General features: G+C 60.9%; 4 protein-coding genes across 4 annotated transcripts; 3 read left to right on the top strand and 1 right to left on the bottom strand.

Moving 5' to 3' along the window:
- Positions 1-2,682: 2,682 nt before the first annotated feature.
- PLICBS_004210 (uncharacterized protein) lies at positions 2,683-4,491 on the top strand (the record flags this gene model as incomplete). Its single annotated transcript, XM_018327072.2, has 3 exons — positions 2,683-2,805; positions 2,868-2,955; positions 3,017-4,491. The coding sequence occupies 3 exons, from the start codon at positions 2,683-2,685 to the stop codon at positions 4,489-4,491; spliced, it is 1,686 nt and encodes a 561-aa protein (XP_018174534.2).
- A 2,363-nt stretch (positions 4,492-6,854) lies between these two features.
- PLICBS_004209 (uncharacterized protein) lies at positions 6,855-7,904 on the top strand (the record flags this gene model as incomplete). The annotated part of the gene is made up of 1 exon (XM_018327073.2): positions 6,855-7,904. One exon carries the CDS (start codon positions 6,855-6,857, stop codon positions 7,902-7,904), a length of 1,050 nt encoding a protein of 349 aa, XP_018174535.1.
- Positions 7,905-9,167: 1,263 nt separating this feature from the next.
- Positions 9,168-10,480, bottom strand: PLICBS_004208 (histone acetyltransferase; the record flags this gene model as incomplete). The annotated part of the gene is made up of 3 exons (XM_018327074.2): positions 9,168-10,220; positions 10,273-10,400; positions 10,459-10,480. 3 exons carry the CDS (start codon positions 10,478-10,480, stop codon positions 9,168-9,170), a joined length of 1,203 nt encoding a protein of 400 aa, XP_018174536.1.
- Positions 10,481-11,378: 898 nt separating this feature from the next.
- Positions 11,379-12,387, top strand: PLICBS_004207 (ssDNA endodeoxyribonuclease; the record flags this gene model as incomplete). Its single annotated transcript, XM_065600472.1, has 2 exons — positions 11,379-11,535; positions 11,582-12,387. The coding sequence occupies 2 exons, from the start codon at positions 11,379-11,381 to the stop codon at positions 12,385-12,387; spliced, it is 963 nt and encodes a 320-aa protein (XP_065456544.1).
- Between the last annotated feature and the right edge of the window lie 2,452 nt (positions 12,388-14,839).

Here is a 14,839-nt window from a genome sequence, read left to right as displayed (position 1 = left end):
GGCTTTGCTCGCGCTTGCTGCAAGGCCAGGCAAGGCGAGACGGCAAGGCAAGGTACGGTACCTTTACTCCGAGCTGTACCATGGAAGGCAAATGCGTACCCAGGGTAATAATAAGGAGCAGCAGGGCGGTTTGGAAAGGCGTCCAACAGGGCCAACACGCGTTCACAATGGAATCCACTCGAGATGGGCTGGCGGCCCCCCCAAGCGCCCCCCTTCCCAAGTTCCACCCAGGGATCAGCAATTGCTGGCGACGGAAGCCATGCCAGCCAGGGACGCGTGTCGGGCAACGTGCCGGCGCGCGCGCCCAGGAGCCGTCCGCCGGTCTACTGGGCTCAAACGGAGGCGCCATCGCTGCCACAATCTGGAAACAAACGCCAATGGGACAAGTCCGTGCTGTGCGTGATGGTGGTGCAGGTGGTGCTGGTGGCGGTGGTGTCACTGCACCGCGCCGCACTCTCCACGTCATGGTACGAGAACGGAGTGTGTCTGTCGCTGTGATGCCGTTGCTGCGCTTGCAAAAAGCCCATGGGGCCAATGGAAGGTGGGTTGGCGGGCGGGCGGACGGACGAGCGGGCTGTGACGATTCAAGCAACGCCCGAGCCGCGCAGTCGTACGTACGCACTGCTCCAACAACAGTGACTGTGCTGACTGCCTGCCTGCCTCATGGTGCGGCTCGTCGCTCGCCGCGTCAATGCGACGTCCTGCCCCTGACTGCCCGCCCACCCAGCCTCGAAGCGGCAATGCCCGAAGCTCGGATCCAGAGATCCAGCGGCCACGATGTGGAATCGCCCTGGGTCGGCTGGCCGCTCTCATGAAATAAGCGAGAGGAGCGCACGTCTCCGCGCACGTCTCCCCCCATCTCCCCCCGGTTCGCTGCTCCCCGCCGTATCGACGGCGACCGAGTGAGACATGTGCAGAGGTCGATTGAAGCTTAAAAAGCCGGGCGGCGGCGTGCAGGGCCGAGGACCCCCCGAAAGGACCCTGGGGGAGACACACACGCATGCCCTCGTACGGAGTCTGGAGTATATATCTGGAGACTCCTTTGCCCGCAGCAAGGGCGTGGCATGTGTCCCCCCCCCTTCTGCCACGGCTGTCGGTCGAGTTTTTTGCGTGCGCCCGGCAGTCATTTACGGAGCTCGGCACCAGAGCTATGATTAGTGTCTCCGCATCGCCAAGTCTGCAGGGGGTCCTTTTGGGGGGGGCTTCCTTCTCTTGCACTCGCTGTGCATGGGCTGCATTGAGTGCACTGCATTGTACTGCGTTGGAGCGGCGAGGCAACAAACGCGCCGGGCCAGCAGCCAATGCGCCAAATGCTCGTCGTAAAAAGAGTTACGAGGTAGCAGCGGGCTAGCAAAGACAGACAAAGGACGTACGTCGAATCGCTGGCCAAGGGCGCTGCTAACCTAAGCTTCGCCATGCGCCGCCGCCGCCTCCTCAGCCGCCGCCTGAAGACGACAGCCTGCAAACTTAACGCCGTGCCACAAGCCGTCGCCTCGCTCCACTGACGATGGCCTCATGCGGCGGGCGCTGAATGAGCCTGCGGCAGATTGGGCTTGGCGGCGATGGGCTGAGTGTGGCTGTGCGAGCCAAAAACGAGCGAGCGAGCCAGTGAGGGCGACCCAGGCTGGCCAGGGACATTTTAGGCCAGGCAGACGAGCCGCTCACCGACATTGATGGCGAGGCAGCATGCTGGTGCTGGACGGGCGGCACGTGTCAGCCCACGAGGGTCACTGGGTCACCGCCGCCAGCAGCTCATCCTTCCTTCCGGCCCGTCATCCTCACCAAAAGCGACGGGACCCGTAATTCGCCGCCCGCCCCTCCCCCGTACCTTCCATCCCCATCCCCGTGGCTGGATCCCGTCTTGCCGGCGCGCTCCCTCCCGCAGCGGCAGCAACTCAGCAGCCACCGCAGGCTCAGGCTCAAAGGCTGCTCGAAACCCGTGCCCGTGGCGGCAACTCAGCGGCTACCCAACCACCGCCGAGCCCTCGTTCAGTCCAGCTGCGCGCGTGCAGTGTCCACCCGACCTCGGGCTCCATCGAGCTGGTGGCAGTCGAGCCACTGCATCTCGTCTCTCTCTGCTGGCCCCTCCAGGCAGGCAGGCGAGCAGGCAGCCCCAGTCCAGCCTAGCCTAGGCCCCATCTCCACCCACCGCCACCAAACGAGGCCATCCAGATCAGCTCCAACACGATCTCGCCGCATGCCTCGACGCACTCGTTGGCGTGCTCACCTCACCTCGCCAACAAGCTGGAAATACCACCCCGGCAGCCAGATATACCCTGCTGCAAGGCATCTGCACTGCGCCGGCCAGCCATGCCAGGGCTCTCCGGCTTGCTCTAGGCATGGCGTCCCTCTGACTCGTCCGTCACCTCACTCCACCACGAAAACTGCCCGGCCCGCCTGTTGCGCGCCGCGACCGCCAGGCACAGACCAGGCGACAACCCTCTCACCCCTCGCAACCCTCGGCCTGTGACTGAAAGACGACACCTCGGCTTTGTTTTTATTATACACCGCGCGCCCCGATATACTGTGTACCCAGCGCTGCCTCGAACCATCCGGATGCTCTGTCGTCATTTCCCGCCGCCCGTCTCCTCCACCGCCACTATCCTGCAGCTCCCCTTCAGCCCGTCTGCCTGCGCCTGATGCCGGTCAGAGATCCCGGCTCGCAGACAGCCATCCTCCACCATGTCGACGTCCGGCTCGGACGCGACGCCCGGCGCTGCGCTGCAGTATTCGTACATGTTTGAGACGAACAATGCCCCGACCAAGCAGCTCGACGCCTTGCTGCGCGCCATCGCCCGCCACATCGTAAGCCCGCCTCCCGCATCGCGACCCGAGATCCTCTGGCTGACACTTTTGCGCGCCGCAAGATCCTCGAGATCGGCGACAGGCAAGATGCGCAGCTGACGCCCACCAAGCTCGCCGCCTTTTACAAAGCCGTCGGCGGCGATTATGACTGTATGTGAAACCCGTCCGTCCCCGCGATGTGGCTCACCGACTCACCGCCTCGGCGCAATAGCCCTCTTCATCGATATGACGCACCCGTCCATCGCGTACGTCTGGCAGGTCACCGGCTGCCAGCACTCCCTCCAACCTACAAGCGACGACTTCGCACCCCCTTCGATCCCTGCCTTGACCTTTCGCGGCTTCTCGCGATGGGAGTCGCTCGAGATCCTGCTCGGCCCCGAGGAACATGTCCCCTTCCTGCAATATGCGGTGAAGAACTGGGCCCTGAAGCACCCCGACACGGGCGAAGACTTTCCGCCTGAGCTTCCGGCGACCGTTTTCCCGACACAGCCCAACGTCGAGGTAGACCGTTGGCACAAGTCTTGCGCCGACAGGCTCAAGAGCGAGGCCGCATCCTCTGCCGAAGAAGGCACTACGCCGAAGCCATCCCCAGCCGCGGAGCAACCTCCGCCAAGGTTCACCTATGTCCATGTTAATCCCTTCCAACCGACGTCGTCGCCACGTCCGAGAGCGACGGAAAACGACTACTTTGGGCGTCCCATGTCTTATACACATGTCCCGATGGGGCGCCACGCCAGCACACGCCGTTCGGACAGGTCTCCTCGCCGGGAGGAGACTGCCGAAGATCGAGCGAGACGAAAGAGCTTCTCCGACTACACGTCGGAGCCCCTACACCCCGATATGCCCCCTCACGCCTATTCCTCGACATATCTCGATCCAGGCTTCAAGCGGCCTACAGAGCAACCCCGGAGACACAGCCACCCGAGGCACCAGTCTTCTGAGTCCTCAGATGGCGAACCCATGCCTGAACCCATCAACCACAAGGTCAAGCGAAGGCGCCATCCGGTGTCGCCGCCTCCGCCGCCGTCGGTCCGCCGATTTGTGCCTCCCAGTGCACCCATCCCGCCACCAGCCGCCTCGGGGGTCCGCCCGCACCGCTCCGACACGCGATCTGACGATCCGAAACGGCGAAGCGTGCCGAGCCCGCTTGGCTCTCTGCGCAGCAAGTTGAGCGAGACAGTGTCGAGCATTCTGCCCAACGGGTTCACTTCGGACCGACCAAGAGCCGGCTCACGACAGAACTCGTCCAACGACCCCATCCGCGTGCGGAGGAGTCGCGAGCAGTTTCAGCCCTCGCGATTAAGCCGCAGCTACTCCGACCCTGACTCGGACGACTCGTCTGAACTCGGGCCCACAGACGATGTCCGGAGAAGGCGACGGGCCCGGGACGAGCGGGAGCGGGAGCGGTATCAGCGCGGGCGGGTCCGAGACTCCGATCGGGACTGGGACGACGAGCGCGACAGGGACTCGGGCGGTCGCCGCGAGCGGCCGTACTTGCGCCGGCCGGAAACGCAACGGCGGACCAGCAGCCACGCCGACATTGACCGACAGCGAGACCAGCCGGGCTGGGATCCCCGCGACAGGGAGCACAGGAGGAAATGGGAGAGGCGGTCGCCTGACGAGTCGACGGTGCCGCCGACGACTGGATTCTCGGGGCGGCGGTACGCGGAGGCGGCGTATAGCTGAAGTTCGAAGCGGAGCGCAGGCGCATGGGATGCGATATACACGATGGCATGAGCAGCGACGACTTCCAGCCCGCGCAGCACGCGGCTGATGACCATGGTTTATGAATCTGATGATGTCACGGATTTGCTTGGGCGTCGAGCACTGCATGATTTGAGGATGCCTTCACTACTCTGATCCTGGATAGGCAATTGAACTCGAGAGACGTCTCTCTCTTCTCCTTTGGCAATGGGGGCTCTGTAGTGCGTAATTCACCGCACCCGTTATACCAGGCTGCCATACTTTACCCGTAAGCGTTTACAGTAGTCGACAAGATTGTTAAGACAGGCATCTCTTGAAGCCCGCGCTGCTGCTTCAACAATCAATGGACCGGGCGTGGGAGGGGCCGGCGAACTGCAGCGGCAGAGGAGGTGCAGGCCCCGTCGCTCGGGAGGGAGCTCCGCACGGGTGCGGAAGCGCGGAGATGGGGGTACGGTGGGAGGCGCCAAGGACGGGATGAGATCCGATGGGCCATCTGACACGAGGACAACCACGATGGCGGACGGGAACCACCTTGTGGTGGGGGGGCACAAGATGCCTTGCGTCTGGGTCATAGATAAGGCAGTGACTACGAAGTACGTGAGGCAACTGCTGGTTCTTTCACGATGCAGGCTCGCGATAGGGATGAGTCAACGCCGGTGACAATGACCGTGTTGTGAGTCGAACAAGGACTGCAAGTCTGCGATTTGGGGATTACGCAGTCTGGAAGGGCTTAAGTGAAAGTCGACGGTTATGAAGTGCACGTAGCGCGACGGCCCGGCGAGGAGCAGGAGCAGCAGCAGCAGCAGGACGTCGTGCTATCAACGGGGCCAAACACTGGCTGCACGAACCCGTGTCTGTCGCGCACAAACGGAGACGCTCGTGTAGTCTGTGCATACCTGCTCCTCCCCCACCCCGTGCGACACCACTGCCGCGACGTGGTGCCTTGCGCCAGGCTGTGTGTAGCATGATGGGTCAGGCCAAAGGACGAAGTAGACCCGGAGCGGCGCGCGGCACATTTTGGCCCTTTACATGCTGCGGGCGTTGACATTCAAGCACGCGAATGGAAAGTCGCGGACGAACGGCCGTTCGATGCGTGTGGATGAGGGGGGATAAGGGATAGGTAATTGCTCGCAGCTTGCATGACGCGGGCGTTCTGTGCGAGTAATATGTTTTGTTGTTCCGGGTAGATGGACTCGAGGAAGCACAGCACAGGCAGACACGCGGACCTGGACGCACGCAGCCGGCGAGGCAACAGCCAGCGGGTCATTGACGTTAGGTCTGCTCTGGCGGCTCCGGGCGTGGATGGATAGGTGGATCCTTGGATGATGAGGTGCGCCTTGCGCAAGTCCGCTGCTGATGGCGTGGCGTGCTTCCGGGCGTACCTCAGGTAATAAGGGCACCCGTGGGTGCCGTGGAGGTCGTCCACTGCAGCCCTGGATCCAATGCCTGGGCGGGATCCCACGGGCACCTGCCCGCCAGACGACTTGCAGCCCGCCAGGGCTCTCCGGGCAGCCACTGGCGGGCCGCCCAAAGGGCTGGCGCCTCCGCAAGGCACCATCCAGGGCCCGTCATCCAGGCCACGCCCCAATGCCATGCCCCCCAGCCATGGATGTCGCCCGTCTCGGAAACGCTCCTGCATCCATCCATCCATCCCATTCCTCCATCCGCAGATGTCGTCCATCCCACCCCACCACCACCACCAACCCCCGTCCCGCCTTTATTTTCCTTCTCTGCCCTTCCATTCCTCTCGCCCAACAACACTCCGCCGCATTCTTCACCTTGCAACCACCTGGATCCCCTCTCACTGAACGTACCGCAGCCACGCACGCCCCTCTCCAAACCGTGCGTCGTGGTCATCGTTGTCATCTGCCCGTCGCCTTCGCTGCTGCTGCTGCTGCTGCCGCCGCTACCGCCGCCGCCGCCGCCCAGCTAGAGAGCCCCGGACCCGCCCGGCTGCCAGACCGCAACACATCCCAGCCGATAACAGCCGGCCGTGGGCTGACTGTCCTTGGCCTGCCTGTGCCAACGCCGCTGGCCGCGTGAAGCAAGGCCTCGACGAGAATCATCGACGACTCCAACGACGACGACACGCGAGTCAGCGAGCGCCGCAGACGAGGCGCCCGACTCCCCGCCCGTATCGACACTGCCCTCGCCTGCCCGACGTACGAGTACGTGCTCCCAGCATCCGTGCTCCCCAACAACGACCCACCAACCCGGTGACTCGTAACGAGACTGGCCACCTCATCTCTCCTCTCCCTCACCGACCCTGCGCCAGGACTGCTGCCTTGCACAACTGTCACTGTTTCGCAAATCGTCCCCGCCTCGAGGCCGCGACCGCCGTCAAGATGAAGGGGCGCCCCGTCGAAGAGCTCGTCTACGAGTGCATGTTCCCCAAGCCAAAGTCTAACGACCCAATACACTTCAGCGCCTTCCTCCAGCGCTACCTCATCCCCGAGGTCCGCCAGGAGACGCATTCCTTCTACGGCCACCTCGAGACCCAGGAGGCCAAGTACCCCGGCCTCGACTACAACCACAAGACGCACCGCATCCGCCTGAGCCGCTGGCCCTGGCACCGCCGCCTCTTCCGCGCCTTCAACAACCTCGACCTCACCCCCAACGAGATTGCCGGCCTGACCAAGTGGGAGGGCACCAAATGGGCCAAGGAGAAGTTCGAGGCGGAGCAGGGCATCGTCATCCGCGACACGACCGACGAGGGCTTCCCCGACTGGACCGAGATCCCCGACTACACCAGCCGCTCCAACAGCCTCAGCGATGAGCAGCAGCACGTCGGTACGAGCACGATCCGCGGCCTGGGCATGCTGGACGACGAAGACGAGGACGAGGACGAAGATGACGAGACGGACGGGGAGCTCGAGAGCGTTGGCGTCGAGCTGAACGCGCGCCTTCGCGCCCAGGCGGCGAGGCGAGAGGCTGGTGAGACGTCGGCTGTCCTGGACGAGGAGTGGGAGCAGTGGCTCAAGCACGCCATCGAATCCGGCGAACTGACAATCATCACCGACCGCATTACAGACCAGATGTACCACAGGGCCGCCACGAGCTCCTCCGTCATCCCCGCAGCCCTCGTTCCCCCCAGCATGCTCAACGCCGCCCGCGCTGGGCAGTGGTCCGAGATCCCCGAGCTGCTCCAGCCCGTCCTGCGCCGGACCATCGACGCCGAGGACTTGGGCAGCACCAGCAGCGGCAGTGCCGGGACACAGACCCCCAGCGACAGGTCTGCCACGCCGTCGACGACTTCCTCCTCTCGGCTCCCTTCGCTTGACGATAGCGCCCTGTCGCGTGCGCCGTGGGTGCAGCGACGTTCGATTTCAGGCCTCCGCCTCCCAGGCGGCGAGGCAGGCACTACAACGCGGACTGCCGAAGCATCGGGGGCCTAAACACGACGGCATGTCGACACTCTACGAAACTGATGACTGCATCTTTGATTGAACCCCCGTGTCTTGTCGGATAGACAGCTCTGAGCTCCAGGAGCATTGACTGCTCCTTAGAGTGAACACGACGATTGTACGCATGTCGCACCAGCGAGCCGAAACAAGACTGCACACGCGTTGAGGAATAATCGCTATAAAATAACTTTGATGGAAGCGTCCGATTTATCGAGTCCTCCCCCTCCTGGCCCCGTCATGGCCTGCACTTGAGGGAGGGATTCTAGGCGTTTGGGATGGCGTTTCTATACTTGATCTCTCATATTGTTTGGGTGCCCTTTGCAGACGTGCAATGTGACGAAGCCGAGAAGGAAAAAAGGAAAGGAGGTAGTGGGAAGGCGAAGAAAGGTACGAGATCTCCGCTTCCGAAGCGAAGAGCTTGTTTGGCTGCCTGGTTCCCCTTGTTGAGGGGGCCGCGTGAGCCGAGGCGGACGAGCGGACGGGCGGGCGGGCGTGTGCTGGGCGCGGCCCGGTCGGTGTCCTGCTGATAAGTCGTCGTCAGAGGACGTGTGCGGTGGATGATGCGCAGGTCTAGATGAGCAGCCCGGCTCGCATGGAACGATTGCGTGCGTTGTACGCATGAGTGTCGGTTCCCACGCGTGGCTTGGGAGTAGGTTACTTTGCGAAGGCACTTTGTGAGGTACGAGGCGGCATCTCAGATCATGTCCCCGGTACCATTTCGAGAATAGAGTCTCCGTCACGCCCATCTGTATCACCAGCTTTTCCCGTTGACCTGGTGCGACACCATAGAGTTCATGCAGTGATTTCACTTGTAAAGCCCAGCAGCAGCAGTGTGCCTTTGGCTTCGATTCACTTTAGTCCGTAGTTCAAGACAAAGCAGTCGGGCAATACTCCAACCGATCCAGCCCCGGCCGTACGGCAACCCCAGCCCAACCCGTCCGTATGGTATCCGTCCCGCTCAAACGCCATAGCCGTGAAACCAAAACACCTCGCTAAAAAAATTCAGTCCTTGTTTCCGGCCTTGGAAACATGTAAAATAATCCTGCAATTGCGGGGGAACAGACGCGGCCGCCGCGGTTAGCAACTGCTGGGACACCCGCACGCCTGCAGAATGACGTGGGAACTGCAAAGTTACCTGGGTCGTGATTGCGATGCTCCGCCCTGGCTCTGGCCACGCCCCTGGCTCTGGCCTTGTCCTCTAGCAGGAGAGGCGGCAGCGACGACATTGTCGCCCCTCGGCCCTGGCACAAAGTCCTACTTCTCCGGCTCGAGGTGCGACCACTCGGGGACGGCCTTGATCTGCTGCCACATGTACTTCTCGAGTTTGTTGGCAGACTTGGCGTACGGCGTGTTCTCGTTGTTGTACTTGCGGCAGTTCTCAAAGATGAGGCGGGCGTCCCGGATGAAGTCTTCGGGCGTGGCGTACTGATCCGCCTCGAGCTTGGTTTCCATGGTGCTAAGATCCATGGGTTCCTTGATGACGTCGTAGTAGTCGGCAACGTCGTCGCGGTTGACGGGCACGAGGAATGGCCACGCCGAGTTGTGGTTCTGCAGGTCGTTCAGCAGGTGCAGGAGCTGGTTGTAGTTGGGACCGTGGCGCGGCTGGCGCGCGAGCTCGTCCATGTCGGGGGACCAGCCGGACTCGCGAATCGCAGGAATGTCGAGCGGGTTGATCTCTTTGATGCCGTTCTTCCACTCCTTAGGAGGCGGATGGACGTTGTGAGACTTGGAGTAGGCACGAATCTTGGCCAGGACGCACTCCTTCTGCTTAAGAAGCATACGACCCATCTCGAGATACCGAATTCGGGGAAGCATCGAACACTGCATTATAGTGCCGCCCTCGTAATCCTTGATGTAGCCCATCCAAATCTTCTTGTCGAGCGTGATCTCCTTGGTGAAACCCTGCTTCTTGAAGTAGCCGATGGCGTAGTTGTCGGCGTATGTCAGGAAATGCATCACGTCGCTGCTCGCCTTGACGTAGTCCTTCAGGTGGGACATCATGTGGGCGCCATACCCCTTGACCTGCTGGTCAGAGCTGATAGCGCAGAACACAATCTCAGCAAAGTGGCGGCCCTTGAAGGGGCGGTAGGTGATTCCGCCGATGACCTCGAGAGGCTTCTTGACAATGGCAATCGACAGATGAGTCCGATCGTAAACCAGACGCGCAATGTAATCTTTGGGCATCTTAGGCAGTTGCTTCTGAAAAATGCATTTCAGGCCTGTGAGGATGATGAGAGAATCGCGGTCGCCATCGTTGTTGACCACGCGAAACTCGATTTCGCCATTTCGCTCTTCGATGACGGCGGGCTGGGCTGTCGTTAGTCACGAGAATCGCGGAATCATGCGTGAGGGCTCGAACCTTGTCGGGGAAGGGAATCGGCTTTGCTTCCTGCTTCTTGTCCTCTTGGGGCTCGGCAGAGTCGTCGTGCTTAATACGCTTCGATGCCGAGGGGGAGGAGGGGTCCTCTGAGGCCTTGCGCTTGGCACCTGTGCATGTGTGAGCCGATCGCTGGGCCGAGAGCTTTGAGGGGGTGTCAAAACGCACTCTCTTCCTTGATGTCGGACATGTTTGCGGCTGCCTAGGACCGACGTGAGGCAACGTGGGCTGCACGCAAGGATTCGGAGTGAAGCGTCACCAGTGGCGGCAGTGGAGTTTCGAGGTCGCGTCGCTGAGGCGGGATGGCGGGTTGCACGTTAATGCTGGAGGCATGGTCCGTGCGCTGCTTACGTTATACAGCCTGCGGTTCTGCTCGACAGGGGAAATCCACGCTAAGCCGCTTTGGAGTATGGCCACGATGTCTCTACTGCACGCACGGGTGGAAGCTCCAGCTCCGCGTCAACCTCCCCCATCACTCGACATAGCCATACTCCCCATTGCGCCTTTGTGCTTGACAATTGAGCACACGAAAGCCCCTCGCCTGCTCATCAAAAACTTTCGAGCGACGCTCTCAGACCCGGCACATGGATTCCTCTCTGCAAGAGGTCTGGCAAGCTGCTGCAGGCAGTCCCTTTCTCCCCACGGTCGGCAAGGGTAGCCAGTTCCTGGTCGGATTCGTGCTGTTGGCGAACGGACTCGTGGGCACGGGAGTCTTTGCACTGAGTATGCATTCCTACTGCGGCCACTGGCGGAAGGTGCTGGGACTAATTTGCGCAGATCGGTCGCTGGCTAACCTCACGATCCTGGGTATACCATCCTCGTTGGCGATTGCGTACGTGCCCTCCACCTCGAACGAACGCCCCTGCGCCCTCAAGACTGACCAACCGCAGATTCGGAGTCGTTTATATGTTCTGTGCAGTCGGAGTCTACGTCTGAGATACCCCGACCCTCGAGCACGCCGGCCGGACACCTGTACATTAGTTGGAGACGAAAAAGAAGCGCCGCCGAGCCCGTTGTCATTTGATTTCTAGTTTGTCTTTTCTCAGACTTGTGTTGCCAGTTCGGGCAGATCTTGAACGAAAGTTGTCATGGCGCCCGATGCGCCCCCGAACTTGCGGGCCGTGGCCACGTCCACGCGGCCCATGTACCAGCTTCTGAGGTGCATCAACTTCGCGCCAAGAGTCCACGTCCAAATTACGGAGGAAGGCATAAGATTCGCGTCTGACCATGCGCGCGTTATGCAGGGTATGTGCTCCAGCCCAAGGTGGGTGGCTTGCGCTGACATCTCTAGGTGTTGCCTTCCTTGACAAGGCTCTGTTCTCTGCGTACTCTGTCAACCTTCCCCCGGCCGAAGACGGGGAAGCGCCGGAGCTTCCCAACTTCCAAATATCTCTTGCATCGTTTCTGGAGGTCCTCCAGATCTTTGGGGCTGTCGATGTGGCAACCCGCGCGCAAAAGGCCGAGGCAGACCCGTACCGGAGCAACCTACGCAACTACAAGCCTGACGCGTTTAGTAACCAGACTTTGGGCATTTCTGGGACCTGCACCTTACTTTACGGCGAGGAGGGAGACCCTTTCAAAATCACCATCGAGGAGTCGGGCGTCAAGACCACGGCTGGTTTAATGACTTACCTGCCCGAGGTGCCAGAAGATATCCCGTTTGACCGGACCGACCTCACGTTCAAGATCATTATGCAGTCACGTACTCTGTTGGACTCGCTCGCGGAAATTTCCCCCACGTCACCCGAGAGGCTGACAATCACCGCTAGTAAGACGGCGCCTTATCTGTCTCTGGCCGGTACAAGCGATCTCGGGAGCTCTGGGGTGGACTTTGCGCGAGGCAGGGACTTGCTCGAGACATTCAACATTGCCAGCCGATGGTCGCAGACATTCAAGTTTGACTTCATCAAGAGCTCGACGGAGGCGATGCGCATAGCGAGCAAGGTCAGTCTACGGGGCGACGGGCAAGGGGTCTTGAGTCTGCAGTTCATGGTCGATATGGAAGGAGGGAAGCGGAGCTTTTTGGACTTTCGATTCGTGCCGTTCATGATGCACGAGGAGGAAGAGGGCGCGGAAGCTGAGGAGGAAGAGGAATGACCTTTGATCTGATGATAGATGGCCTCGCAGCGAATTGTACTACCGAGTCGTTTCTTTTCTGGGTGAAGCAATCCCTTGTCTCGCTCAGAGGTAAATGCACGGCGGTGTCGCTGCCGGTGCACAGCATGTGTGATCCACCCGCGGCATCAGGTCGAGCCGCGCCAGCTGTCGGCGGCTCGAGTGCGGGCGGATGACGAGCTTGTGCGCCCTGCCAACCTCGCGCCCGCTTTCTCAGGTATGTGGCACCAGTGGCGAGGCCTGGGAGGATGGATCCTCGCGACCTGGCGTGGCTGTCTGAGACTTTTGGCGTAGATAGCCAGGCGGTGACGAGGCGACTGGAATGGAATATCGCAGCGGGGGGCTGTCATCAAGGGAGACGCGAGGGCCGTCAAAAAGGGCGCCAAGTCTTTGGACAGAAAATCCTGAATCACGTCGAGCATTGTTCTCAGAGCAAAAAAAAAACAATCTCCCACGAGCAGAAGAAGTGTTGACGCTGCGTCCGAAGGTTGAGCTCTTTGCTGTGGCCCCCGGTCGCTGATTGATACGCATCCCTACACTTACACGACGACACAACATCAACCCAATCCCACGCAACGCGTACACATACGCGCTCTCACACACGCCCACGTGGAAACAATCACAAGCACGACTTCACACATAGCTACACAGAAACCATGCCTTCTAGAGGTATCAGGCTCGGCGACGGCGACGGTGACGAAAAGGCACACAACAGCCGCAGCTGCTGCCAACACATCATCGAGCTACCCTGCAGAATGGTCCAATCCGTCGCAGGCTGGTTCTCTACGTGCTGGCGCCACCAGGGGTCCAGGAGGAGGAGCAGCAACGCGTCAAGGCGGAGGCGAGGAGGACCCGTGGACGACTGCCGCCCACTGCTGGGAGGAGGTCGCAAGCGGGGGGCCACGCCGCCAACACCCCCGCGATACCCAACGCACGCGGCGGCGTCGTTCCTCAAGACGGGCACGTCCAGGAAGATGCGCGAGGCGAACAGCATCCTGTGATGGCCCCTCCCCCGCGCGGTGTGGAGGTGGATGAGGGGGGCGGCGGCGGCGGGCGTCTGCGGGTGATGCTCATGTTGGAGGCAAAAAGCGGTCTCCAACAACAGAAGACAGGCCCAACGGATGAGGGGGAGGGCATCATGTGCAGCGCCGCAGAGCATACCTACCTACCTACCCACTGCATGGCACCGTACGCGTAAGTGCCGTACATGGTGTCTGGTGAGGGGGAAAACGGCGCTGCGTGACCGTTTGCGCAGCCGCCAAAAAAAACGGAAGTCCGTGCAAAACGAAAAAAAAGCGACTGATTGTCGGCTGCAAGCAAGCAAAAAGGAGGAGGGGAAGGAGGTGGTGCGTGCGGCTCAAACGCGTGGCTTGGCTTCAACCCTCCATGAACGACAAAGGGCTGGGGGAGCTTTACAAGTGAGGTGTCTGTGATTGGCCTCGATACGCGTTGCCAGCCACAGCCGTGCTACCGAGCATGATATGACTTGGCTGAGGGATGAAGGGACGATCTTTGATGTGCTCGGAAAAGAGTGAAGCGAGTGCTTGCGAGCTTGCGTTTGGAAGGATGTTTGGTGGATTGTGGGTGCCAATAAGATATGAGGTATATAGTGACACGAGTGGACGACCATTAGCGATTGAATTAGACAAACTTTATTGTTCTCTCGAATCCAGACTCTTTGTTTAACCACCGGTTGAATTATCATGTAGGATCAATGTGAAGAGTACATAGTTTGAGCATGCATGCTTGGCTTGAACCAACACCGGTCGGCTTCAGAGCTGAGCACAGCTATGGTCACGTAATCAGGGCAACCGGACGAGAAGCTGAGCAGCGTGCCAAGCGACAGGTCATCTACGATGCCGGTGATGGATGCATGGGCTGCCTGGCTGCATGTTGGTCCACGGCAGATAGCCGCCACGGCGCCACGCTGGGGGCCGGCACTACGTATCAAGCCAGCCATGCCAGCCACCCGCGAGGGGGGCATCTGGACCCCAGCGAGGCCAATGCAGGGGCCATGCGAGAGAGGTTCGATTTTTCTCGTCGTTGACGCTGAGTCGTGGGAGACGATGCTGGTGAATATAATCCCGAGTAGAATTACTATAGGTAGGAGGGATGCAGCGTCGGGCCGATGGCTGGACGCAAGGGGTCAAGGCAGATGCTTGACAGAGGCCCTTTACATGTAAAAGCTCGGACGTACAGTACAAAGAAGCTGTTCTCGACAGGTAAAAGAGTCATGGCCTGGGTGAGAGGAGGCGGCAACACGTGCAGATGGTCGGACACAAGAAAAGGCCGAGGGCGAGCTGTGGTCGGTGCCACGCCCATGGCGAGGGCGAGCCCTAGCGCCCGGGCCAGGACGAAGATGTTTGAAACGCCACGACAGGATGGCAGGCTGCCATATGGACTGCTCGCCGCTGTGCTAGGTTCGGCCGCAAAG

This window comes from Purpureocillium lilacinum, assembly GCF_023168085.1.
Source record: "Purpureocillium lilacinum CBS 284.36 DNA, scaffold_3, whole genome shotgun sequence".
NCBI classification, from domain to species: domain Eukaryota; kingdom Fungi; phylum Ascomycota; class Sordariomycetes; order Hypocreales; family Ophiocordycipitaceae; genus Purpureocillium; species Purpureocillium lilacinum.
The sequence above is the reverse complement of the archived record's forward strand: the minus strand, read 5'-3'. Positions and strand labels throughout refer to the sequence as shown.